Source organism: Eleginops maclovinus, chromosome 15, assembly GCF_036324505.1.
Source record: "Eleginops maclovinus isolate JMC-PN-2008 ecotype Puerto Natales chromosome 15, JC_Emac_rtc_rv5, whole genome shotgun sequence".
Classification (NCBI taxonomy): Eukaryota; Metazoa; Chordata; class Actinopteri; order Perciformes; family Eleginopidae; genus Eleginops; species Eleginops maclovinus.
Window position 1 is genome coordinate 19,303,962 of NC_086363.1, and position 27,547 is coordinate 19,331,508.

The 27,547-nt window shown below is 39.3% G+C and overlaps 1 protein-coding gene across 1 annotated transcript in view; it reads left to right on the forward strand.

Moving 5' to 3' along the window:
• The first annotated feature begins 900 nt into the window (after window positions 1–900).
• ube2j1 (ubiquitin-conjugating enzyme E2, J1) overlaps window positions 901–27,547 on the forward strand; it is a 55,237-nt gene continuing 28,590 nt past the window's right edge. Inside the window, exons 1-5 of the mRNA XM_063902250.1 lie at window positions 901–1,262; window positions 15,176–15,249; window positions 18,507–18,638; window positions 19,172–19,256; window positions 22,431–22,536. Of these exons, the coding sequence (XP_063758320.1) occupies window positions 1,232–1,262; window positions 15,176–15,249; window positions 18,507–18,638; window positions 19,172–19,256; window positions 22,431–22,536 (428 nt within the window). The 5' untranslated portion in view covers window positions 901–1,231. The remainder of the gene's footprint in view (window positions 1,263–15,175; window positions 15,250–18,506; window positions 18,639–19,171; window positions 19,257–22,430; window positions 22,537–27,547) is intronic.

Here is a 27,547-nt window from a genome sequence, read left to right on the forward strand (position 1 = left end):
CATTAAGTCTATATAGCTGCATTAAAGAGTCCACAAACCATGAAAAAATAAGTCAATGTTTTTTTGAAAGTCTGTGGTTGACCTTAGCTGATGAGATGTTAACGTTTTGTAACACAACATAAATAGGTCAGTAAATACCCACCTTGTGAATTTGAAAAGAGTGGTTTCTATCAAGTGGCTAAATGAGACAACTAAACGCTGAAAATGAGCTGCCTTTGGTTTAGCGATAGTGACGGGAAGACATGTGACTGATGTAGTGCCTTTATATCATTATCTTTTAAATTCTTGGGTTTAAATTTACACTTTGAACATTATAAAATATTGTTAATTTGTGAGATTAGTTATCTAAACAAAATGTTTAAGCATTATTAATGTTGGTTTACCACATAGCTCCTTTGATAAGGATACAAATAACGTCAAGTTATCGACATCATATGTGCAAAAATAAAGATGAATTCACATTAAAGACAAACAAGATAAATAACACATCGAAAAAGAGCCAGGGGGATGAAAAAAAAGGAAAGCAAAGCATTAAACAGGCATTAAGGGGCCTATTTAAAACACAATTGTCCAGGACCGTAGTTTTTCAAGAGACAGAAAAAAATACTAGAATTCATTGATAAATCAAGGAAAGGAGGGCTGCTCTCAATTTATAGCAGTGTATATGGTATTCACCCTAAACAATTATTCGAAATTATCAATATAAAACAAAATGTGACAGCAGGTATGTCTGTTCATTTAGGCAACAATTAAAAAAATAAATGTTCCAATTATTCAACAAAATTGTCATGCCGTGTTACCCTGTTATAACGAGGTTAAAAGGTTCTTGCCATAATACGCATGCGCTGCCTCACATCTGCACAGAAGAAGAAAGCCGGGCCAGTAGTTGGCAGTCACTTCCTGTTTACGTTTCCAACGTGACGTCACACGGATAACGTTAAACGGACAGATTTAAAACCGAAACAGGCGATAACTTAAGAAACAAATGTTTAATATTCTCGCAACGGCTGATTTCTAATAACGCCCATCCTAGCTACATATCGGAACATCGGGGCGAGTGGACGACCTCCAGTTTTAGCTGTCCTGCTTATTTTGAGGACCGAAGGGAGTTAACCTGGCTGCTAAGTGTAGCTAACGATAAGTAGGTAGCGTTAGCTGGGAGCTAGCTTGCAAGTCAGCAACAGAAACTCAACATAACCAAATCTTTGAACAGTGATCAACATCTACTAGTATGGAGAATAAATACAACCTGAAAAGTCCAGGTAAGCTCAGTTTTAAATGTTTTCTTTCTGTTCTGCTGCTAACAGTTTGCTAACATGACCGACACCGTTGAAACCCAATAGTTGATTGTTGACATGTATTAATTAGCATAACGTTACAATAACTAATTTTTAACACATTCATGGAAATCTAAATGACTACTCGGACATTAACCGACTATGACATATAATCTGCTAGTTTTCTTCTTATTGTTTATTTTTGCTTCAAATGTGAAGTTATACTTCTTTTTGCAATATTTAGTATCCAAAAGAAAACGATCTACATTAATTAGCTGCCAAATGAAGTATATTGGCATAGCTCTGGTCCTGGCATGAGAGAGTACTTGGTGTTCCGTTGTGTACACGTATCTCTTTGTTAGGACACGTCTACTTTAGCTACAGTCATGGCCATTTACAAAAGAATGTGTCATTGTTTTTTTGTTTAAAATAGCAAAAGCAGTGTTGTGAAGTAACTTAGTTGATTAACTCAGTTACTGTACCTAAGCACACTTTTCAAGGAATTGTACTTTACTTAAGGATTATGTGCAATTATGTGCTACTTTGTTACTCTACACCACTACAATTCAGAGGTAAAATGTGTACTTTTACTTCACTACATGTATTTAATCTCTTGAGTTACTTTACTGATCTGGATTAATGATGGTAAATATAATCAGCCCTTAAATCAGACTTTAGTTCACCTGGAGTAAATTCAGCAGCTACCCTGCAGTATACAAAGCCATTCAAACTAGCTGCACCTTTACCAGCTCTGAGAACACTTTAATGATCAATCATTATAAAACATATCAGAGATATTATTCTGAAATGGACCAATCAAACAATCACTACTTTTACTTTTTGTACTTTAAGTATATTATGATGTTGATGCTTTTCTACTTGAGTACAATTTTGAATGCAGTACTTCTAACAGAGTATTCCTGCACTTCAGTACTTCTATTTTTACTTAAGTACAAGATCTGAGTACTTCCACCTCCGACCAATAGTATTTAGCGAGGATCTTTACCAAGTCCTATACAGTATTGGTGTTTTCCTAGCAACACATGAGTCACCAGCTGTGTAACTTTAACAAATAGGAATCTGTTGATGGCCTGCATACCATAATGGATATTTTGTATGCCATTAACTCCACTGGTCTTTATTTGTATTCACTTCTGCCAATGCCAATGGCTTTTAATGATTTTGCAAAAACTGTGATTTATACTACTATTAACTACTACATTTTCATTGTTTCCTAGAAGAGTATCCCAAACGGTTGCCCTGTTTAATTGTTTTAAAGAAGTTTATTTGTTGTTCCCATTTAGCATTTCTGAATTTCCAAATCTCAAAAGAAAGAAGAATTTATTAGGTTTAATGACTGAACTGGCATCATCATGTGAATGAATTAGTGTCAACCAGTGAAAGAAGAGCACGACAGAGAACAGTTTTAAGGATCACTAACCATGATATGGTATCTAGACTCCTGGACACATGGTTTCAGATTGTGGTTTTGTCTTAGTTCATGGTCTATAAGGTTTGTTACAAATTTACAACCGATCTTCTTCATCTACCAGACTTGATGGGTTTTGTGAGATGTTTTGATGTTGTACAGAAATGTAGAAAAAAAGCTTATTGTAACATAAAGAAAACATTATTGAGTTCATACCACATATCACGTACTGTGTCAACATGTAAGCGTAATGTTTGCCCTATTGGTGTATAACTTTTGCTCTTAGGACACTGGAGTGTACAAGTATGCAAACACATGCAGGCCATAGACTGTATATAGAAAGGTACATAGATGGTTTGTTTACAGCCGTCGGGTTGGAAATTGGCTGTCAAGTTTCAGTTCTCGGTTTTAATATTCAGAGTTTCAGAATGACTGCATCAGTGCTAATCTTACTGGAGTTTGTGTTTTATGGTAAATCACTTTGGGCCAATTCCTCACTGACCTTCTTAAGGCAAACACAATACACAGCTATTTAGTTGTTGTTTTTTTTGTTCAACTTGAGAAATGAATTATATTACAAAATACAATATAAGGCTGCACACATTTTTTTATATTAAATCATAAATCAAGTTGGCAAAAATCATTTGCTGTTGAAAAAGTTAAAGTGATCTGATCTTTGGTGAGAAAAAAAAAAAGCTGCTAACTCTATCTGTTACAGTTCTCCTGTACTCATGGCAATCCTGTGGTGTAAAAACAGCTAGACAGAAGGTCAAATAAAGAGAGATTAAAGACACCATGGCACAAAATAAAAAGATGTCATGAAACAATGAGCCTATGGTCCGTGCAGTCCATCAGGGTCATTCTGCTTTCTGCAGGGATCTTACTTTTAGACTGCAAGATAACAGGAGTAGATTTGATTTGAAAGGTTTCTCTGTTTTTCGTAAACTGTAAGTGTTAACTTGATTTTAAGGTATTCATTTTGTGCTTAAATTAGGGTTTTTGAGGCGCTTGCACCACTTAGTAATCCCAGATTAAAGCTGTGAACAGGGATTTAGTTTCATTTGCCAGGCCATTAGCATCCTGGAGCATTGTTTGGAGAGAGGTATCCTGGTAAACAGTTTGATCTTGAATAAAGCTGGACTTTGACTGGGTCTGTGACTGAGGGCGGTGGGGAACTACATCCTGTAACCCTGTCACAGTCGGTTGATTTACAGCCATTGAGTTGGAACTTGGCTGCCAATTTTTTACTGCGAGAGTTTCAGAATTAATATCATAGTGCTAATCCAACTGGGAATAATAACATCATCTAATTATTATTTTATTTTAAACAAGCTCAGTTCTGGTATAAGAATGACATTTTTACTATTATTTTTAGTTTAAAAAGTGTTATGTGCTATATATTTGAACAAGATAATTAGCGTCATTAGTAGCTTTCTCAAAGCTATTGGCACCCATGAGGTTCAATTAGAAATACAGAGAGTTGACAGCCTGGAGTCTGGACAATTATTATTATCTTTTAAATGATTGTATACTGATGTTGCCCCCTTAAAAGGAACTTTGGATTTGCCAACTGTTTCTATTTTGAGTCAAGTCCCTTTGTTTTTCTGTGTACTTCCATGATGAGCACATCCACAGTGCTGTGAATTACAATTCAGATTTTGAATGCTTCAGTTAATACACCATATGGTGTAGGATATTTCTGTATGCCATCCTCTCTCTACCTTATCGTACCTTACTGTTTTCTTTAAATTCAAGAGCTGACGGAAAGAGTGGGATTAGCTCTCTTTTGTACTCTTTGGCTGTATGTTGTCAAAGAAGCAACAACAGCAGAGCATAAGTCTTTTTTTTTTTCTTTCATTTTCTGTGCTCTGTGCTCTCGCAGCTTTAATGTTGGCCTGTTATTATGCAATGGGTCCCCTCTCTCCCCTCTGGAACAACTTCATTACCAGTGGCAAACACTCAGAATACATGTTACGTAAGATGATTTTGCGTAGGCCTTGGGCCAGTGCCTGGACCTCTGCGAGCCCAACAGAGTCCAGAGGCCTGTGTGGAATAGGGCTTTTCCTTGTCATCTCTGCTTAGTGTTACTGGAAGGAAGAGCCAAAAATGGGCATTGGATATGGAGCACTGGAGAGCCTGTCACAGTGCATCTGAGCACTGGCAGGGACTGTGGAGTTAAGAGGATGCTCTGCTGAGACCTGAAATGCCGAGAGCCGCATTTGTCAGAAGCTTACGTCAGAGGCGGGGGCGGGATCTACGTGAACAATGGTTTGTGGCGACTATGACGAAGACAAGAGCGTTGTTGGGTATTTAAATCCTATGGAGAAATCCCATTGACTCTGTGACGAGGGAACCGGAAGTTGTAACATGCTAACTCACTTCCGGGTTTTAAGACTCGTTCCTGCACCACTCTATAGCGTCTAGCCGAGATTGAAAAGTCGCCATGCACCTGTTTGCTATCATTGTGGCATTACCCACTTTGAACAGCAGCATACCACTCTTGACCATTGGCATATTTTTGTTTTTATGCATCTGGTGTAATGAATACATAAACAAGTTGTCAGTGTGATAGTCAAAATATCCAATCTATACATATCCTGGTCAAAAATGGCTAATGCCACAATGATAGCAACGAGTACCCACTCATTCTTATCTTGAATATTAAATAGGACAAACCTGATTCTGCTATGTAGAAATGTGACACCTCATTCTTCCTTTTAACATGTCAAGTGATTACTGGGCTGTTCCAGACATTTAAAAGAATAACTGTTAGATTATTAGAGGTCTGTTTAATGGTCAAAGCTGATCAGTGGCTTGTCACTAAAGTGAGCCTTGGCTAACTTCAGGGCTAACTCTAGTCACTTTCATCCACAGGCAAGACATGATATCTTTGCTTAAGAATTTGTAGCATTTTTCCAGACAGAGAAATTGCACACACAATGACATTGCAATCTTTTTTGGGAAATGTATGAAATTATCCAATATACCGCATTTCACTGTTTAACCAAATCTGGTGCACTTTCAGAAAAAATAAAATAAGAAGCTAGATAGACAATGTTGTTCTCTAGTAAACAAGTGAATAATACAATAATTGGTTATGAATTGTAACAGCATGCAAAATGTCTGATATGCAGCTGAGTTTTCTCAGAAGTAGCTCACAGTGTCATATTGCAGGCACTCATGTTCATTGTGTCAAGCCAACATTCTCATTAACTGTGCAGCCCTACCACAACATGTTTATTTCTGTTTTGCGTTTATATTAGAACATTTGTATTTTCAAATCACTAAAACCAATATCGGGATCTGCGTCAAAAGTCCACATTCATGCAGCTCTACTTTTGCATGTATTGTATAGTTTTACTGATTAGGTCAGAACATACAATGTTTAATTTAAACAATTATTTGAAATTGTAGTAGTGCAATAATCACTTGATGTAGAAAACTCAAATTTTCATAAATATCCCCAAACTTTTACTCTTTTAAGGTCACAATAGATTGCTATGTATGCCACTAATGTCTGCTTTTCTTTTTTATTATTGCATGTGTAACCCAGGTTACTAGGGCCTTAATAGGTATCAGCTCATTGGCGAAATAAATAGATAAGTAAATACATTCGTATTTTTATGTGTCAGATAAATAAATAGGTTTGATTTAAAATAATCTTACATAGGAGGAATAAATAGGGTTTTTTATTAAAATCTTAAATATGACAATAAATAGATTAAAAATAATTAGTATACATAAATTAACAGCACAATAGATTTGGTAAAAAGGGCATTTTTTTGGATAGTATGGTGGGTGTGCCTTTCTGGAAGTGCGGGAGGCAGTGACGGGGAGTTCACATGACGTGCCGAATCGGACGCCGTCGGGACGTGCGTGCGGTTCGCGCTCTCTCTCTCCCGGACCGACGTCGGGGCAGCTGCACGCTTGCTTTCGCGGTGCTGTAGAGGCTAATGTAGAGAGCAAAATGTCTGGCTGTTGAGTCACTATTTTAATCGCCGCAGAGAGCGAGACCTTTTTTTTTGCTGTCGTTTGGTTAGTGGATCGTGTATTCTACAAAAAAAGACGAACGAGAGCTGTTGCCTGGACGGACGAGAGCCGTGAAACCTGCATTTGTGCCGGAGAATATATGTGTGTGCGTGTGATACTTGAGCCTCTGGCCGGGTCTTTTTCTTTTCTATATTCTTTTCTTTATATGGTTCCTGTTTCAAGATCTACATGAACACTTCTTCTACTGAGACTCTCCCAGTTCTGTAAGGTAGAGGGGACTCAGTAGTCGTGGCGAGCTACCCAACATAGAGCTGTGTATTAGAGAGTTAGGATTTGGACTGTGAATTATGATTTGATATCTTGTGTGTGTTGACATTTTATTTTTGTATGATTTTTATTTTCCTCATTCCCTTTACTCAATACAATTTAACACGTAAAATGTACCTGTTGGTTGTGCGGCTCCTTTATTCTTCCACTCAATGCAGATTGCAAATACCCCTTTCTCCTATAGCAAATCTAGACTTCAGATTAACTAGTCCATGAGGTAAATAGCACACTGATAGAAATATCTGTACCACCCAGTGTCTTTATTAAATGATAGTAAGCGCTGAGGCGGGTTACACATGCCTTTTTTTTTATGTCCGTTATGCCACTTTTGCTTTAACACTGTCAATTTCCCCGCTGTGGGACCTATAAAGGAATTCTGATTCTGAACTATAAAAATTATTATTGGTCCAAATTGTCCTGAAAATTATTTTTTACATGGCTGGCTGGACAGACTGATGGACTGATAACTTGACATGGGACGTCAGGTGTTGCTCTCTGAGATTTGGACACATCTTGCCAAGACCCGAGGTGTCCCCGGCTTAGTTTAAGTTGCCCGTGGCCCTGCCATCAAAGCTGTAGCTACCCACAGCCCTCCCAGAATACACTGGTGGATGAAGTACTGAAAATACTCTTTAAAGTGATTCATCTCTCATTCTTAAGGGCCTGTCGTGCCCTGATAGCCTATCACACCCCTGAAGGCTCCTAAATTCCTCTTTGCAGGGCGCTGATGGATTCCCCAAGTGGAAAATCATGACTTACTGGTGGCCTGGAAGATAGAGAGAATCATTTAACCTGAATAGCTTTCAGTTATAGCTCTCTGTCTTGTCATTGTTTTCTTCATCTCTGACCCACAGCACCAGTATGTTCTGGAATGTTGAACTGAACTTCCCTAAACCAAGAATTTTGAAAAATGCCACTTACATTTTTTTAGGTAGGGAAACAAATTAAACACAGCAAACATTTTAAAGTGTTTTTGTTTTTGATAATATTTAAAAAATATATGTAGAACAAATTCAATAATTGCTTTAAAAATATGATGAGAGATAGAACTGTATTGTAATCTGTAGATGGACCTTTATTTTTATTTTAGCCCTGGAAATGGCTGTATGTATATGTGTACATGTGTACAACATGTGTATGTGTGTGTATGTGTTTTTATATCTAGAATTTCATTATTTTTGTGTGTATTTATACTCGTACACACATGGAAACTTACGTCCTAAGTTTGCAGTTAAAATGACATAATACAGTATTTGGGTCCTTGAATGAAAATGCTGAAACCGGATGGCTAATGCATCTACTAGTTCTGTTTGATTGTTGGTTCCATTAATTGTCTGTATTAGTATTGAATTAGTAGAATAAAAAATGTAAATCTGATTGCTTACAGTATGTGGAGATAAAGGTGGGACGTAGGATGATGGGATTAGCTGGACCTTGCTCCCAAAGTTAAAATAGTCTGTCGTTCCTGCACAGCTCGTCCTCCTCCACACAGCCATAATGTGCTGCTGGTCAATGCCTGCTGGGTAGTTGTTGAGTAGACCACTACTCTGTGTACTGTCAGGACAACTTAGGTCACACGTCACACTTGTGTCGCCTCTGGCCATAGGCATATACCATAAACTTTATCCTTATACAATCCATACAGAAGACTAACCTCGCTGAACTTTTTCCTGGTCCTACGATCAATCCTGGCCCGGTATTTAGTCCTGTGAAAAATAATTTGACATTTCTCACTCTGTGAAAAACTAAATCATAATTTATAGTGTCGTGGTCAGAAAATAAGACACTGACACGACCAGAGAGAGAAAACAAAGTACTACGGTTTGTCTGTTTTTGTAGGAAAGAGGTCCCCTTACGGAAAGGGTGACATCGACATGCAATGAGAATTTCAGAATACAAGCATATCTTAAAAATGACGGAGGGATACAAATGGAAATCTTCTGTTTAACCCTGTGTTGTAATACATATCCACCCCGGGCTTCTCCCTACATGGACTCTCTGGATTGCAGCCCTCAAATGTATTATGAACATTATATACAAATTAAAGTGCAATACTCTTTGTAAGTATAACTTAAAGTCCTGACACACCAAGCCCATTATCCAACCTCGGCCAAGTTTGAGACGTTACTTCTGATATCCTCCTCTCCCGTTCAGCATGTTCAATCTACCGCAGATTTGTCTGCAAAATAAATCCCTCTAATTGGCTGTTCTGCTCAAGCACAACAATGCAAGAAAAGAGAAACTGACGTGACAAAAACATAGCACTCCTTATTTTTTCCTTCAGCCTTATGTTAAATGTTAAGTTAAAAGAGTTAGGATGGTTTTGCAAAGGTGTACATACCAACAGTACCACACTGCTATTTACTAACCTCCCAGGACACACATAGTATTACTACATATTCATGTCAAACCCAAATGCAGATGACCATTTTTTAAATTAAAAGTCCTTTATTGGCAATTGACCCAGAATTCACGGCGCTGAGCCAAGCAACACAAGGCAAACACCCAAACAGAAACTCTCTGAGTAAATACACGTCCAACATCAAGATTCTGACAACAACTGAAAGAAGAACCAGAACTTCCAATTCACACAAGAGCAAGACACAGGGGGAGGGGGAGGGAAGAGAAACACAGGGGCACCAGGTGAACACAGTGACAGGAAGAAACAACAGACATAACAGTTCATATTACTTGTGATTCTACAGCCAGAGCCTTTACTAAATTAAGCCAATCGTTCAGAACAAGCTTCTGTGATTTGGCCTTATCCTTAACCATAAATCCAGCCACTACTCCATCAGAATCACCTACTATATTTATTTAAGACTTAAATATTTGAATGCTGGATAAACTCTGAAATGTTTAAATGGAAACATGAAGGACACCAACAGTAAAATGAGGGGAATCCCACTGAAGGATTGTACCTCATTCACTTCTCTTTTCACTCTCAACATTGCAACATTTGTCCATCAGTCTTTCCTCCTCCACTTGCTTTGCATCGACAGCAAAGTGTCCCTAATGGTGGATTCAAACCATTTCTTCACACAAAACAGCCCAGCTCTGGTTGTGTTGTTAAAACTGACTTCAAGAGTTGCCTCATTTCAGTTGATTTGTCCTCATTTACTCTTTTCAATTAATTTACAGTCTCTTTCTCTCTCCTTGATTATTATTTATTTTCTGAGCATCTTCAGGACACGTTTTCTCCTGAATATCAGCTCCTTTTACTTTGGTTATTATAGCTTTATTGCTTTTTAATTATACCGTCTTTTCCAAAAATGTGACACCATCAGACTGTAGAATATGCCAGGCTCTTTAATTTGCATTAGTGTGTGTTTCAATAAAATACACAATGTGTTTGTTGACAATGATTTGATGATATTAAATATCAGCAGTAGTGGATATTATATATTTTAACTAACATACTAACCATATTTATTTTCCAGATTAAAAAAAACAACCATCGGTTTAATAATCACTTTTTCACACTTTCAATTATATACCTAGGCATGAAATACACAAACAGTACTAACTACCTCACTGAAAAACTGAAATGTTGACTTTAATTAAATGTATTATGTCAACACATTTCACATTACTGTATTAGGTTAGTTGAAAGCAACAATATTAAGTTGAACCTAATATTTATTTAAACGTAATGTTATTGCTTTCAACTAACATAATACAGTTATGTGAAATGTGTTGACATAATACATTTAATTAAAGCCAACATTTCAGTTTCTACTCTGTATTTCTTTAGATCGAGGCTTGAACTGGCCACCCTTCGGTTCCCAAGCCTAGTCCCTACAGACTGAGCTACTCCTATCCCAATCTATATGCCTATAGATTTTCACATTAAAATCAGGACTCTGGAATATTACTGAATTTAAAGTTAGGCTCTGGATAAAAAAAAACAAACATGAAGACTTCTGGTATCGGTGGTTTGACCCCGGCCACTGTGGTCGATATGTCCTTTGGCGAGATACTGAACCCTGCTTCTGATGGCATGGCTGGTGGTGAGTGTGTGAATGTTTATCACTCCTGATGAGCATAAGCTTGTTTGGTAGCATCTGCCTGAGTGTATTTGGTGTATTGATTGCCATTATCAATTAGGGGTGAGGGAAATAATCGATACAGCATAGTATCGGGAAACTTTGCGTGGCGATAATGTATCGATACACGGGCGCTATATAAGTATTGATATTTTATTATATCAACTATTCATATTGCAAATCCAAATAAAAGTTGTTGGTAACAATTGCGTCTTCAATCCACTAGATGGTGCTGAGCTGTTTGTTGTGCGGTCATGACCAGGGGTAAAGTCAGTGGGATTGGCAGGGAGTGAGTCAAAACAAAGATGGAGTCAGCATAGAAAGAATTCAGAAATGCGCTGGTCGCGTTTAAATCAAAAGTGTGGAATTATAAATCGCAATATATCCATCGCAATACTTAGCATATCGTAGAATCGCAATACTATGATATTGTGGCTTAACTATCGCGATAGTATTGTATCTTGGGGACCCTGGTGATTCCCATCCCTATTATCAATACTGATATGTAAAAGCACTATTTAAATCCATTCACGCAACTCAAGATGATGTTGCGTGTATTTTCTGATAATTAACAATCAAACTGCCTGCCTTGGGCTAGTTTAGCATTTATGAAATGAAATGTAAAGAGCAGTGGCCGTTCTAGATGAACTTTTGCCGCTGCCATGGGTCTCAAAGTGAGTCAATGCACGTGTGTTTATGGAACCAGCGCTACTGTCAACGTATCATGAGTGCAGAAGCTCCCATAAAGATTTGATAACCAAAGTCAAAGACACATTATAGCTTTCATTCATCTATATCTATTTGCACCTCTAAAGCTCAGCACAGGAGCTACCCAAAATGTAGCTGGGTGTAACTAGTTTATCGCAGTTTCCTACAGAACTACTGATCCAAAACAAACATGTGACACTGCTGTTTCTCTCAACTGGTCCACAACATGCGCGAAGAAGACCAGTCCAAGCATTACACATCATTAAAACTCTGCTACACACACATTATAGCGTGATGATGTTGCCTCGTTTGATGGATGGATCTCACTGTGGGTTGCTGCAGCAGCTTGTTCAGCTCAGCTATGCTTCCTGCCTGTTATTTCATTTTCTTGTCTCTTTTTGTAGGGGATCACATGGGAAAACAGCTTTGTCATATTTTGGGGGGTTTCTGTTGAAGCTTAACATTTTTAGAAAAAACTCTACAGATTGTCATTGAGGAAGGTGGAATTATGTATGAAGCCTCTGCACACAACAATAAAGGCACATGCAATCATTCTCTAACAATCCCCCAGCCCCCCCCAAAAAAAGAGAAAAGCAAAAAAGGCTTTATTCAGTGGAAAAAGCTGTTTTGCATTTAATCAATTGGAAAAAAAAACATGATTTCCAACAAGGGATACAGGTTTTTGAAATCGAAAAATCACCAAAACATTATAGTCAATTTCTGCTTACACAGGCTCATCGCTTGCTCACCTGCCTCCTGGTCTTGATAGTTTTTTAACTTGAGTAAGACTGCAAGCAGTCAGTGACCCCCTGCATGCAGCTGTAAATAGGAGAAGGCAGGGAAGCCTTGTAAACACACACACACACACACACACACACACACACACACACACACACACACACACACACACACACACACACACACACACACACACACACTATTCCCCCTTGCTCTTTGTGGCTCTGATGTGAGATTACTGTGGTTGGTTCAAATCTTCTCTGAAGAGTGTCTGTCCCCGGGCAGGATCACACAGAACACGTGCCCTGAAAGCTGCATGGTGTCAGGCCATCTCTCTGCTCCACTGCTTCACTCACCCTGCAGCTGCACATCCTCTCAGCCTGCCTCGCCTTCATCCCCTGTTATTAGCCCTCCCACCCAATACCACTGCGGCCCTTCGTCTTCTCCTATGTTCATTTCACACTCTCCATTTCCAGCTCAACAACATATCAGTCCTCTCTCGATTGGATTCTAAACCAATTTTGCCTCTGTGAATACTTCTTAGTTCCGCTTCCTTTTCACAATTAGTTTTCTCATTTGCAGCCCTATCCTGTTCCTACTCGCAGCGGGCTGCTAGCTGATAGCTCAAGATGTAGCAATCCTAAAGAAGGAGCACATGCGGTCAGCTCAACAACTCCTTAACTTGTGCTGAGCACTAACTTGAAACTGTGACATCAGCCCTGTAGATGTGACTCATGACCTTGTGTTGAAGCATTATGGGATAGTCAACCCAAGGCTCTGCTCTGTGTGGACTGTCATGTGGCCTCACTATGAGGCTAGCCTCCTGTTCGGACTGGTGTAGCTGCAGCCTGATGGTCAGCAAAGAGTGGTGCAGAAACAAGTCCTAAAACCCGGAAGTGAGTTAGCATTTTACCACTTCCGGTTCCCGGATTTTGGAAAAACGATGGTTGTTGATAAGTGGCTGAATAGGAAGTTGTCGAGGACGTTGTTCGTCATTACACCGAACATGTAAACACTCCAGCTAAGTTGGTTTGCCCCTGTTCTGCTTGAAAGCAAAGACCTGCACTCTTGCAAACTCTTAAAACAAACGCTTCAACTTGCACAATTATTCATCTGTATTTTTGTCAGTTGAAAGAATCTTAAATTGGCATGGCGTTAAAGTTGTGCAACCCTGCTGTACTGTCCGTTCATTTTACACAGATCTTATTTTTTACAATATTCCAAAATCTTATGGAGCAATCCCATTGCTTTTTTGTCGAGGGAACCCATGCGCATCTTACTTCCGAGTTAGCCCTACAGAAATACGTCATCCCTGCACCATTCTATTGCATCAAGGAGCATCATAGTGTCCTTTAGCGCCAGGACAGCGATTAAACCCCCCCTTCACAAGTGTCCTCACCACCGTGACCAGCTGGACTTGTGTAAGCATCGTTCCCAGAGTGATGAGGTTGTCTGTATTCAGATTAACACAGCAGGCCTGAGTGTTGTTGACTTGGTCATGGCACAGGGGTTAATGCCGGCAGATGTTTCTCCTCCACCTCATTTTGTCTCAGTATGTTGGGTCTGCACATCAAATAACAACATGCTGCCATGGGTAGAGATTGACCCCACAAACAAACTTGTTTACTCCCTCCCTGCCATGAGTTCAACTGTGTTTGAAGGCATGTCTATTTAAAATAGGTTTTTATTCAGCACGCAGCAGGATCAGGACTCCTGCTGTCATCTGCTCACAAAGCAACTATGAAGAAACGTTTGACTACTGTGGGTTCTGCTCTGATTTGTATCCATATCCTCAAAAGTTTTTATCTAACACATTTAACAAAACAGGTATGATTTAACCATGCAGGAAGCCAGCACCAAACAAAGCGTTTAGTGGAAGTTTTAAGGTGGGGTTAAACTAAGATCTTTTTGGATTGCATATTTGAAGGAGCCTTTTACTCCAGCTATCTGAATGAGTGTGATGTTTAATAGAGACATGCCAGTACATGGAGCCATGTCCATCTGCAGGCTCTTCTCATCTGTCCATCTGTGTTAGCGTCCTGCTACCCAGCGGAGCAGCACATTTGCAGCCCTCTGCATCTGAAAATCAGAAATGTTGGCCCGCAAACTGCCTCTGCCATCAGTTGCTAATTTTTGGTATATATAGGGGCCAAAAAATCCCTGTTTTTCTCCCAAATTCATTGTTTTGGACTTTATACTTTATGTACTTTACTGAATTCTATGTTTTACAATTTAACCACTGTTTGGCATCACATTTTTTCATCATAATGGTGGGGAAACCTCAGTATTTTTAGGACAAGTAGCATCGAGAATTTAGTTATTAACACAATATGTGTTTTACAGTTGATTACATATTTTTAAAACAAATTCTGGAACTTTGTCGATGTTTTCTGCCTCACTCAAATAATAGGGCCCCTCATTGTAGTCATAGAGTGGTGCAGGAACAAGTCCTAAAACCCGGAAGTGAGTTAGCATTTTACCACTTCTGGTTTCCTCGTCTCAGAGTCAGTGGGATTTCTCCATAGGATTTGGAAAATAGCTTGAAATAAGGTCTGTGGTTGACACACATTTAAGAGACGGTTCACGTTTTGTTCTGCGACATTAACTACATCAGCAGTGAATGCTTTAACCTCTGTTTTCTTGTGTCATTGAATCACAAGCGGTGAAGAGGCTAATGAAAGAGGCTGCTGAACTGAGGGATCCCACCGAGCACTACCACGCCCAGCCACTGGAGGTATGTTTACTGCAGGACACTGTGCTGTACTTCCTGTCATGTACAGTGGAGGATCACAAAACACAACACCTCTGGCTTTAAAGGGGCCCTATTCTGCTTGTTTCAGTTTCATATTGTATTTTGTGTCTCTTCTCTGACATGTCTCCATGCTTTAAAGTTCAAAAAGCTCTTTATTTTTCTCATTCTGCCTGTGCTGCAGCACCTCTTTTCACCCTCTGTCTGAAACCAGAGCCCAATCTGCTCTGATTAGTTAGTTGACCGGCTCTGTTTTGATTGGTTAATCACTTAGAGATGTCCCACCCCTTAGCTTATCACGTATATAATGTCAGAGTGAGAGCCAATAGAAGCGCAAGTGTTACATAGTGATGTCATTATGATATGGAAGTAAACAAAGAGTTCAATGGAGGCGTTTCAATCAGGGCAGGGGGAGTGGGACGGAAACTCCTCCAAAAAGTGTAATAAGGCCTCTTTAAAAAAGAATGCATTCTGTAAGAGATCAGGTGCAGGAATGCCACTGGGAGAATGGCTGAAGGACATCAAGAGGTGGGCGGGTAAAGCAGCGGTGGAGTGATGAGACTGGTGGAAGATGGAGAGGTGTAAATTTGGCCAATCCTGTCTTCAAAGTGACCAAACGACTCTTGGGCTACAAGTTTGTACTTCCTAATAGTTTAAATAATCTGGCAGCAGTAGTGAAGCTCAGTAGCTGATTGGTCATAAACAGAGTTGTTACATCACAACTTCTACTTTTTCCATATACCTAGCTTATGATGTAATCAAATCTGGCTAAACTGTTGGTCTTTTTGAAGCGGACCTATTTGCATCAAAATAAATCCCTTGTTCTAAGAGTTGATACTCATTGTCATAAAAAACTAAAAGAAAATACTTACCTACAAACTCTTTAATCAGCTTGCAGTGCCAATGAGGTCATTCAAATTAATCGTTTGGATGAGTGATGTATGATTTGCCAAATATCCCACAGTTCAATGCAGGAGTGTGTCGTTCATGTGTGAGGCCACATTTCCCAGAGGAGCTTAGCCCTTTTTATGCTCAATTTGATCTCCTCAACAAAGAAGCAGCTCCCAAGTCAGCCCCTCCTCCAGAGGACCGGCCACTGTCAGGATCAAGAGCAGATGTGAGCTGAATCTGATCTGCACATCAGCCGCCCCATCACCGGCCGTGTACTGATAACCTGTGCCAACCAGCTTACTGATATCCGCTCAGACATTTCCCACATATCTCACCGGGGATCCCACTATCATCCCTGCAACCCAAGTCTCATCAAAACAACTACAGCTCTCATCCCCGTAGTGATGTGTTTCTCAGGGTCCTTTGAGTAACTGGTTCTCTAGCACATCAAAAACAACATCCCTGCCAGCCAGTTTGCATACAGAACAAAAAGATCTACACAGGATGCCGCCTCCACTGTCATCCACTCAGCCCTCACACATCTGGAAGAGAACAACACCTACATCAGAATGCTGTTTGTGGATTTCAGCTTGGCATTCAACACAGTGTCCCCCGTGATTTGTAAACTCTGCACTCTGGGCTTGAGTATCACACTGGTTATTAGACTTATTTACAAACAGACCCCAGGCAGTTTAGATTGGCGGCCACATACTCCTGCATACTCCTCCTCGTTGTACACCCACGACTGCGAACAAAAATATATTATACAATACCAACCCCGACAACAGCTTGTTCACCCTACAGCTGTCTGGGCAGCGATACCGAAGTATCTGTCAACACCACACTACAGAGCAGCATCTTTCTCCCCTCAACTCAATTGATTATTTCCATGTCTAGCAGGAAGTGACTGCAACATTTTGTTTTCAAATCTGTTGTGGAATGACAATAAATGGACCTTTAACCTTACTCGTAAAGGCAAGTTTATTTATATAACACCTTTCAACACAAGGCAATTCGAAGTGCTTTACAAAAATAAAAGACTTTAAGAGCATTAAGAAATGCATAAACAAATGGCATTTAAAAACAGCTATTAAAAAGCAAAGAGCATGAACATAATACATGAATAAAAGTTACAGTGCAATGTAAGAAAAGAATAGTTCAATTTAAAGCGGCGGCAAAAGAAAAGTCTTCAGCCTGGATTTAAAAGTAGTAAGAGTTTCTGGGAGTTTGTTCCAGATATTTGGAGCATAATAACTGAACACTGCTTCTCCATGTTTCATTCTGACTAGCAGGAGATTGGAAATGTAGACCCTATTATGCTTTTTGGGGTTTTCCCTCCCCTGTAGAGTGTTCATATAGGTTTTAGTGCACGAAATGGTCTGCAAAGCCTAAAAACCACGTGTTCCCTCCAGAGACATCACTATGTAGCAGTCTCACTTCTATTGGTTAACGCTCCAACACATTGTACGCGACAGGCTAAGTGGCGGGACATCTCAAAGCAGGTGACCAATCACAGCAGAGTCGGCCAGCTAACCAATCAGAACAGACTGGGCTCTGGTTTCAGACACAGGGTGAAAAGAAGTACTGCAGCACAGGCAGTATGAGAAAAATAAAGAGCTTTTTAAACATTAGAGTAGAGACACTAGGTTCTGATATGAACCTGAAAATGAGAATATGTCCTCTTTAACCCATTTACTCCTAAAACGCCTGAAAAAAACGGCTCTAAAACCCTATGTATAATAGATATAAATGTCCTTATCTCCTGAGGGTTTTCTGAAAAAATACTAAGAATTGGCAACGTCTATAAAAATATCTAAGCCTCTGTAGCACATAGAAACATGAAATAAATTGCATTTAAAAGGTAAGACTCACAGGTTGTATTAAAACATGCTCCCTTAGCAATAACATACCAACACATTTTAATAAAAAACCAAAACACCTTATGTGTATTTGAACCAATGACAGTGCATTATATGCTGCATGCCTCATGAAAATGACGACAAATCAACAATGTTGCGCTACGCTGCAGCCGGCAGGAGCTTCAAAGCTGTGCTACGCAGCAGCCGGCAGTAGATGGAATGTTGCGCTGCGCAGCATCCGGTACAAATGGGTTAAAGAAGACAAGTGAAATATGTAGTTAATGTCATATTATAGGATATAGTGACGTTTTGTTAAAAATAGAATTAGACTATCTTTATTAGTGAGATCATGCCCAGTAGTAGAACATGTTTTTATAAGAGCAAACAGCTGGTAACACACGCAGTGTTGTCCCTTCAGACCTGAGACTCCACAGCTTTGGTCTCTGTGGAGGAACATGTCGGCTCTGTGTGACTTTTCTCTCTTCTTTGCAGGATAACCTCTTCGAATGGCACTTCTCCGTTCGCGGGCCCCCAGATTCTGATTTCGATGGCGGGATTTACCACGGCAGGATTGTGCTTCCCCCAGAGTATCCAATGAAGCCCCCGAGCATCATCCTCCTCACGGTAAGACACAGAGCACGGCCCCCACTCAATCACAGAGTGTTCTTCTTGTGCTGAAACAGAACAGGAAGACGTCAGATCAGATGATCAAAAAGTGTTAGGAGGACAGCATGTCGTTGATCCATCAGACTGTCTGTTGCAGCAGACGCAGTGACAGTTGTCAGATGAAAGCCTGCGCTGTCGTCACACTGTCAGAGGGGATTGCACGGGTTTTGTAAAAAAGATAAGACTTCTCATTATATTCAGACATCGGTCTGACACCTGCACCAATCACAGACTGACAAAATGTCTGATTTCTCTTGACACTTTTTCACTGTGTCCAGCTACTCAGCTCCTGCAGCTCCTCATAATGTTTCTATTTTAGTTTGCATTCATTGATTGAAAACTTTTACTGAATAGCAGCCTGTTTTTTTTTTTCACTCTCAACTCTTATGTCTGTCTACTTATATTTCTCATATTTTGAGAGTGTGTGTTTTATTGATGTATTCTACCCACATACTCACCTCCACCTTCTCTCTTTCTACGTTCCCTCCTAGCCAAATGGAAGATTCGAAGTTGGGAAGAAAATTTGTTTGAGCATCTCTGGCCACCATCCAGAGACATGGCAGCCCTCTTGGAGCAGTAAGTTTCCTCCAGCTGAATTCTATTCAAACTCAAAACAACTTTATCTCCCACAAAGAGGCAATTAGGTACGAGCAGCTCAAAGACAAGTCCTAGTTCCCCACATGTAGTGCATGCCCCCAGTTTCTCTAATTAGTCATCAGAATCAGTCTGAATTGTAGAACTATAAATCATGGAAATTGTCTAGCAAATGTATGGGAAACTATTGATGTTCTGTGCTTATTTGTAAGTCCATGCACAGTTTTATTTAGTGTGTTCTGGAGAGGAATCTTGAATGATCTAAATATTTTGTTGAACAGAAATAAATTCACCAAAAGAAAAAGACAGTATTCTGATAATAACAGGATCTCAAATGAACATTGTGGCGCAGACCTTTATTTCGAAACATACAGTATGTGCAGGAAGTGCTGAATTTTAGAGGATTAACATTAGGATAAACATTATTATAAAGTTACCAAGACAACATGGAAGAAGTTTTGAGTCAAACAAAACCCTTGGAGTTCGGTCCTGGCGCCGCAGCCCGGAAAAAGTTTTCCGCTCTCTTCCGGGAATTTCTCCGCAACGGAGCAACGTTTAGTTTCACTTTCAAATGCACGATATAGCGCAGCGCCACACCTTCATGGTACATTTTGACTCTGTTTGTAGCATTTTAAGGCGATTTGTAATCTCTTCTAGAAAAACGATGTTTTTTCAAGAAACGTATTCACAAACAATGGAAGACTTTTATGAACATTTATCCATATTGTTAGTAGATTTAGATGTTCTAGGAGTTGGATAGAGATTATAGATCTAATTATGCATCCCATAACACATTGCATGAAGTCTGTTGACGAATCAGAGGCTGTTGTTGGGGCTGCATAAAAGTTGGGTTTTTTTGTAGGCCAGCCAGTGAAGGCAGTGTACTGGGGTCCTCTGGCTTGTTTCTGACAGGTACTGCTTTGAGGAATGGCACAACTAACCTTGACATAAAAGCGCCATGAATTTTTTTGTAAATATCGTAGATACATAATAATTTTGGTGCTTTGAAAAATGTCCTTTTTTTCCCATGGTCACCAAGCCTTGAAAGAACTATTTTCTGATGTCCAGAGACATGCAGACTACTTTTCACTTGTTTTTTCTTTTGTACTTATGGTCTCATTACTATTTCTACATCCATGTGACATCCCTGTAGCCTACATATGCTGATAGCTTAGCTTGTTATGCATAAAAACATGTAGATTACTTGATTATGCAGCACAGGGGTCATGTCTTAATAGCATTTTTACCCAAAAAGACCAGGCGAGCCAAATATAAAAAAAAAGGGCTCTGACCCCCAAGAGTTAACAAAACTGTTAAAACAGGATCAGATCAGAAAACAGAGGCTTCCTACAAAAGCACCACAGTTATTAGATAGTTGGGTTGAAAATGAAAGGCCTGCAGTTTGACAGGAATCACCTTTAACCAGAGCTGAAGGTGCTGTAGTCTTTGGTGAAAATGAAACCTTTTGGTCTGACAGTACTCATCTCCTGCAGATCATGGACCGGCTATAATTTTCAAACTCTATATATAAATTTTAAAAATGTATACGAACACATTGCCACTCCAATATGAATCATGTTTAATGATTTTTGCTCTGACATTAAGGTCCTATACTTTCTGGGTATTTTCTTAGAATTGAAATGTCTTTAGTGCTGGCCATTCCAGTAATACATTCTCCTGAGAACTACTTTAGTTCTCTGCAGGCTATCTGACCTTTTTAGAGTTGTGCTTTTTTGACTAACTTTGTGGCATTTAATCAGGAGAAAGTCAGTGGGAGTTACCATCCTACTATTTAACCTACTAAAACACACTTTTAAATCAATAACCAAATCAAAACAAAGGTTGTGTCTCATGTTGTGCTCTTCAGACCAGCAGCAGTGACTCCAGGGTTATTGACAGTCGAATACTTTTACATTTACCAACCATTTTAACGTAGATGAAAAGTTTGAAGCTGTGTACTCTGCTCTAACTGATTCATCATGTTTTATTTATAAAACATAATAATAAACTTAATAAGAATACAGATTCAGTCAACCATGACTTACATTTATCTCAACCATTTGTTTGTTTATCATTCTAATTGTTTTTTACGATTAATGTTGTCTTGTCCTGGGGGGGTGGGGGGGTTAAAATAGAATTAACAACCTGCACACCTGTTTTTCTGTCTTTGACACTGTTTAAATGTGTTGTTGTTTAAGAAAAAGGAAAATAAAGTAAAACAATATATATATTAAGTCAGATACAATTGACTTAAATTCATTTATAAATACATGCTTATTTCTATATTTTTTTCTATGTTTTCCTGGTCTGTTTATAGGTCGTATATATATTCTGTTATACTACTATAATATTAACAATAAGGGCTCTAATATTTGAATGAATGAGTCATAAGTTGTGCCATTGCAGGATCAGCAATCAGAAACCAGTTTATTGTCAAGTAGGTTTACATATGAGAAACAACCAAAAAGATAAAAACTATCATACTTTTTATTTAAAACGATTATACGTTAAGATTTAGAAAATGACTACCATGAAATCTGGATATACCCAAAAACTACATATGGTATACTATGACAAAGTACTCAGAATATTAAAGAAGTATGTTGAGTATTGTAATGAAAAATGGAAAGCTGTGGAGATACTGAGGTAGCTTGTGTACAAATGTCCAAAATATTCGAACAGAAACCAATATAGTACTCGACTCGACTGAAGATAAGTATTTCTCCCAATCCCGCATAAGTCCTTTAATCCTAGGTATATCCTTATATTCAATGTTATGTTGTTATCATAATACAGTCACATGTGGATAACCTTTAAGGTAGGCTTATCTGACTAAAACAGTCAGATATAACGGGTCTCCAGATACTTTATTGGATAGACTGGAGCTCAGACCGAACACAGCCGTCATAACCCAGACACAAACAAACCTGTGGCCTTCACCGTACTGTCCAAAGGGTCCTGTGCCAGCTGGAGAAGGTGTGAGCACAGAGACAAGGTGGGTGTCCAGGGTAAATCCAGGCTTATGTCCAGAAAACAAAGCGTCATTCCTACTTATGTAAAATAGGCAGTGAACGTGAGGACATGTGCAACATTGTGTTATTCAACCTTCTCTGATTCCCTTTCTGTGCTCTGATCTCCTTCTTTTTTCTCTTTCAGTCCGTACTGCCCTAATAGCTATAATCGGATTCATGCCAACGAAAGGAGAGGGGGCCATAGGATCTCTCGACTATACTCCAGAAGAGAGGAGGGCCCTTGCCAAGAAGTAAGATTTGCTAGATGAATATCCTTCTCTTGTTCACACTCTGCAGGGCATGTGTGCTGTGGCTAGACACTGATGAGGTGAGTGGTGTGGAACAGTGTATCGCATAGATGAGAGGGGCTCGCATGCCGGGTTAGCAAACAGGTTAAAAGATATGCCGACATTACATGCATGATGCTGGTCAGGCGGCGTATCGGAATCAGAAATACTTTATTTATCCCAAACTGGGACTTTTTTTCCTGTTGCAGCAGCCAAATACAAAAAGAAGCAAAACAAATAGAAATAATTAGAACTAAAAAAATAAAAGTAAAAATTAGAAATATACAAATGTACAAATAAGACAATGAAATGGAATATTAAATCGAATATATTCGATCGAGTAAAGGGCCTTTAGTTTGTTTGACATTTTTTAAATCATTCCAACCTACCGGAAGACCCTTTCTCTTGTCTGAATGAGCTTCACCGCTCAGTGTGACAGCTCTAAAGGAAGGGGAACGATCTGCGAAAGGAGGTAAAAGTGAGACACTCACTAGCTGCAGCATCCAATGTTTGCCAGCTGATCTTCCCAATTTGTTTGAGTCATTTTTTAATTTGCATTTTAAGAGATGATTTCATTACAAGGCATACATAACACATGGAAACATAAATGTAAATATATAACAGACGGCAAATCGGGAAAGAAAAAAACAAACACATTGAATTGAATAAGGTATAGCTTACTATCAGGGACCGAGGAGGCAACAGGACACAGGAGTTGTTTAAAGAAACTGGAGTTTTAATTTACCCATAAATCCAAAGAAAACATTATAAACCAAAAATCTCCAATAACTAGGTCAACTACCTCACATATCACATATCAAGTGTTAACTCAACAAACTGATCTGCTACAATGACAGACCAAGGAATGTGTATAGTGGCTCGGCCAAGCCAAGTAGAAACCAAGGGGTCATTAGGATTAGCATAACCACAAAACCCAAATTCCCCCTTTGACATGGAAGCACGTGGTTTGTCCCAATCCGTCCCAATAGAGTGGTGTAGGGATGAACTATTTTTGTAGGCCGACCTGGTATTAATATGCGCATGGGTTCCCTCGACAAAAAAGCAATGGGATTTCTCCATAGGGTTTTGGAATATTGTAAAAAATAAGATCTGTGGAAAACAAACCTGTTTGATAAATGTATGTTTTGTTCAGCCAGATAATCTCCACGTCTACCCTACTTTTACCATTTTTGAATCATAAATCTAATCGCCAGAAGCAAAATGCTGATGTATTTAATGTTGTAGAACAAAATGTGATCCGTCTCTTAAATTTGTGACAACTACAGACCTTATTTCGAGCTATTTTCTAAAATCCTACGAAGAAATCCCACTCACTCTGAGAAGAGGGAACCAGAAGGCGTAAAATGCTAACTCACTTCCAGGTGAGTTAGCATTTTGGGTGCAGTATTTATGAGTCCTCAGTGATCAGCCACGCCTTTTGCTGAAGGCAAGCTTGGCAAGGCAAGGCAAGTTTATTTATATAGCACCTTTCAACACAAGGCAATTCAAAGTGCTTTACAAACATGAAAGACATTAAGAGCGTTAAAAAATGTTGCAGTTTAAACACATTATAAAATGCATTTAAAAACTGTCATTTAAGAGCAAAGATAATAAAATAAACACAACAGGTATAAAATACATGAATAAAAGTTACAGTGCAGAATAAAAGTCACAGTGCAATGTTAGATCAGAACAGTTCAATTAAAAGCAGCGGCAAAAATAAATGTTTTCAGCCTGGATTTGAAAGTAGTAAGAGTTGCAGCAGACCTGCAGGGTTCTGGGAGTTTGTTCCAGATATTTAGAGCACAATAACTGAACGCTGCTTCTCCTTGTTTAGTTCTAAGTCTGGGGACAGAAAGTTGACCTGTTCCAGAAGACCTAAGAGTTCTGGATGGTTCATAATGTAGCAGGAGATCAGAAATGTATTTTGGGCCTAAACCATTCAATGCGTAATAAACCAGCAGCAGAACTTTGAAATCAATTCTTTGACAGACAGGGAGCCAGTGTAAAGACCTCAGAACTGGAGTGATGTGATCCACTCTCTTAGTGTTAGTGAAGACTCGAGCTGCAGCGTTCTGAATCAGCTGCAGCTTTCTAATGGATTTCTTAGTGAGACCTCTAAAGACACAATTACAGTAGTTCATTCTACTGAAGATAAAAGCATGGACACGTTTTTCTAGATCCTGCTGTGACATTAGTCCTTTAATCCTAGATCTGTTCTTCAGGTGATAGTAGGCGGACTTAGTGATTGTTTTAATATGACTGTTGAAATTCAGAGTCCATGACTACACCTAGGTTTCTGGTATCTGTTGTTTTGAACTTTGCTGACTGAAGCTCAGCACTGACTTTTTGTCGTTCCTCCTTTGTTCCAAAAACAATTACCTCGGTTTTGTCTTTGTTTAATTGGAGAAAGTTCTGACTCATCCAGTCACTGATTTGTTCAATGCACTCAGTGTTTTAATTGGAGCATAGTCTCCTAGTGAAATGTTAATGTAAATGTGTGTATCATCTGCATAGCTATGGTAACTTGTTTTGTTGCTTTTCATTTTCTGAGCCAGTGGTAGCATGTAGATGTTAAAGAGAAGAGGCCCTAAGATGGAACCTTGAGGAACCCCACATGTCATATTTGTCATCTCTGATGTGTAGCTGCCTATAGAGACAAAGTGTTTCCTGTCCTTTAAGTAGGATTCAAACCAATTTAGAACTGTTGCCGAAAGTCCCAACCAGTTTTCTAGTCGGTCTAGTAATATGTTGTGGTCAACAGTGTCAAATGCAGTGCTGAGATCTAATAATGCTAACACTGAGATTCTGCCACTGTCTGAGTTTAAGTGGATGTCTAAACCATTGGGCTAACACCTTAACAAGAGCAGTCTCATTGCTGTGGTGCGGTCGAAAGTCTGACTGGAACACATCAAAACAGTTATTTGCATCCAAGAAATTACTCACTTGTTTATAAACTACTTTTTCAATGATCTTACCTAGAAATGGGAGGTTTGATATGGGCCTGTAATTATTCATTGCTGAAGCGTCCAGATTATTCTTTTTTAAGAACGGTTTAATTACTGCAGTTTTCAGGGCCTGTGGAAATACCCCTGAGTGAAGACACCTGTTTACTATATGAAGTAGATCTGAGGACATGCTATGAAAAACATTTTTGAAAAATCTTGTAGGTATAATATCAAGGCAGCAGGAGGAGGACTTCAGATGTTGAATAATGTCCTCTAGGTCTTTATCATTAATCTGATGGAATTGTGTCATGGTGTTTGAATTGATTTTAAGTGGACACAAGGACAACGCATTTGCTGTACCTGATACAGAAACGCAGACTGCCTGTCAGATATTCTGAATTTTGTCAGTGAAGAAGGAGACAAATTCATTGCAGGCCCTGGTGGATTGAAGTTCAGAGGCTACTGACACTGGGGGGTTTCTTAGTCTCTCAACGGTAGCAAACAAGGCACGTGAGTTGTTTGTGTTTTTGGCAATGATGTCAGAGAAGAAAGACTGTCGTGCCTTTTTTAATTCCAAATTATAAAAGCCAAGTCTTCCTTTATAGATTTCAAAGTGAACCTGGAGATTTGTTTTTTTCCACCTGCGTTCAGCTTTTCTAGACTCTCTTTTTTCTGTTCTCATGCTCATGGCCTTTCTCCATGGAGATATTTTCTTGCCACATACCTCCTTTACCTTAGTGGGAGCAATGACATCTATGACATTTTTAACTTTTGAATTAAAAAGATCGACTAGGTCATTTACTGAGATGTTAGCAAGGGCTGGTGTGGGAGAAAACTTCTGAACAAACATTTCCCTGGTGTTTTCAGAGAAGTGCCTTTTTGTGGTAATTTCTTTTTGAACATTTTTGTGAACAGAAATAGAGCTCTCAAAGAAAACACAGGAATGATCAGAGAGTGCAACATCAGTCACCGCAACCTCAGAGATGTTCAGACCCTTTGAGATGATTAAGTCGAGAGTGTGCCCCTTGTTGTGCGTCGGAACCATTACATGCCGAGTCAGTCCATAGTTATCAAGAACACAGAACAGTTCTTTAGCCCCTCTGTCCTCGGGCTTGTCAACATGGATGTTAAAATCACCAACAATGACTAGACCAGTGGATCTTAACCTTGTTGGAGGTACTGAACCCCATCAGTTTCATATGCGCGTTCACCGAACCCTTCTTTATTGGAAAAATAAAATATGATTTTTTCAAATTCAAGACATAGGTACAGTGGGGCAAAAAAGTATTTAGTCAGCCACCAATTGTGCAAGTTCTCCCATTTAAAAAGATGAGAGATGCCTGTAATTTTCATCATAGGTACACTTCAACTATGAGAGACAGAATGGGGGAAACAATCCAGGAAATCACATTGTAGGATTTTTAAAGAATTAATTGGTAAATTCCTCGGTAAAATAAGTATTTGGTCACCTACAAACAAGCAAGATTTCTGGCTCTCACAGACCTGTAACTTCTTCTTTAAGAGGCTCCTCTGTCCTCCACTCGTTACCTGTATTAATGGCACCTTTTTGAACTCGTTATTAGTATAAAAGACACCTGTCCACAACCTCAAACAGTCATACTCCAAACTCCACTGTGGCCAAGACCAAAGAGCTGTCAAAGGAGACCAGAGACAAAATTGTAGACCTGCACCAGGCTGGGAAAACTGAATCTGCAATAGGTAAGCAGCTTGGTGTGAAGAAATCAACTGTGGGAGCAATTATTAGAAAATGGAAGACATACAAGACCACTGCTAATCTCCCTCCATCTGGGGCTCCACGCAAGATCTCACCCCGTGGGGTCAAAATGATCCCAAGAACGGTGAGCAAAAATCCCAGAACCACACGGGGGGACCTAGTGAATGATCTGCAGAGAGCTGGGACCAAAGTAACAGAGGCCACCATCAGTAACACACTACGCCGCCAGGGACTTAAATCCTGCAGTTCCAGACGTGTCCCCCTGCTTAAGCCAGTACATGTCCGGGCCCGT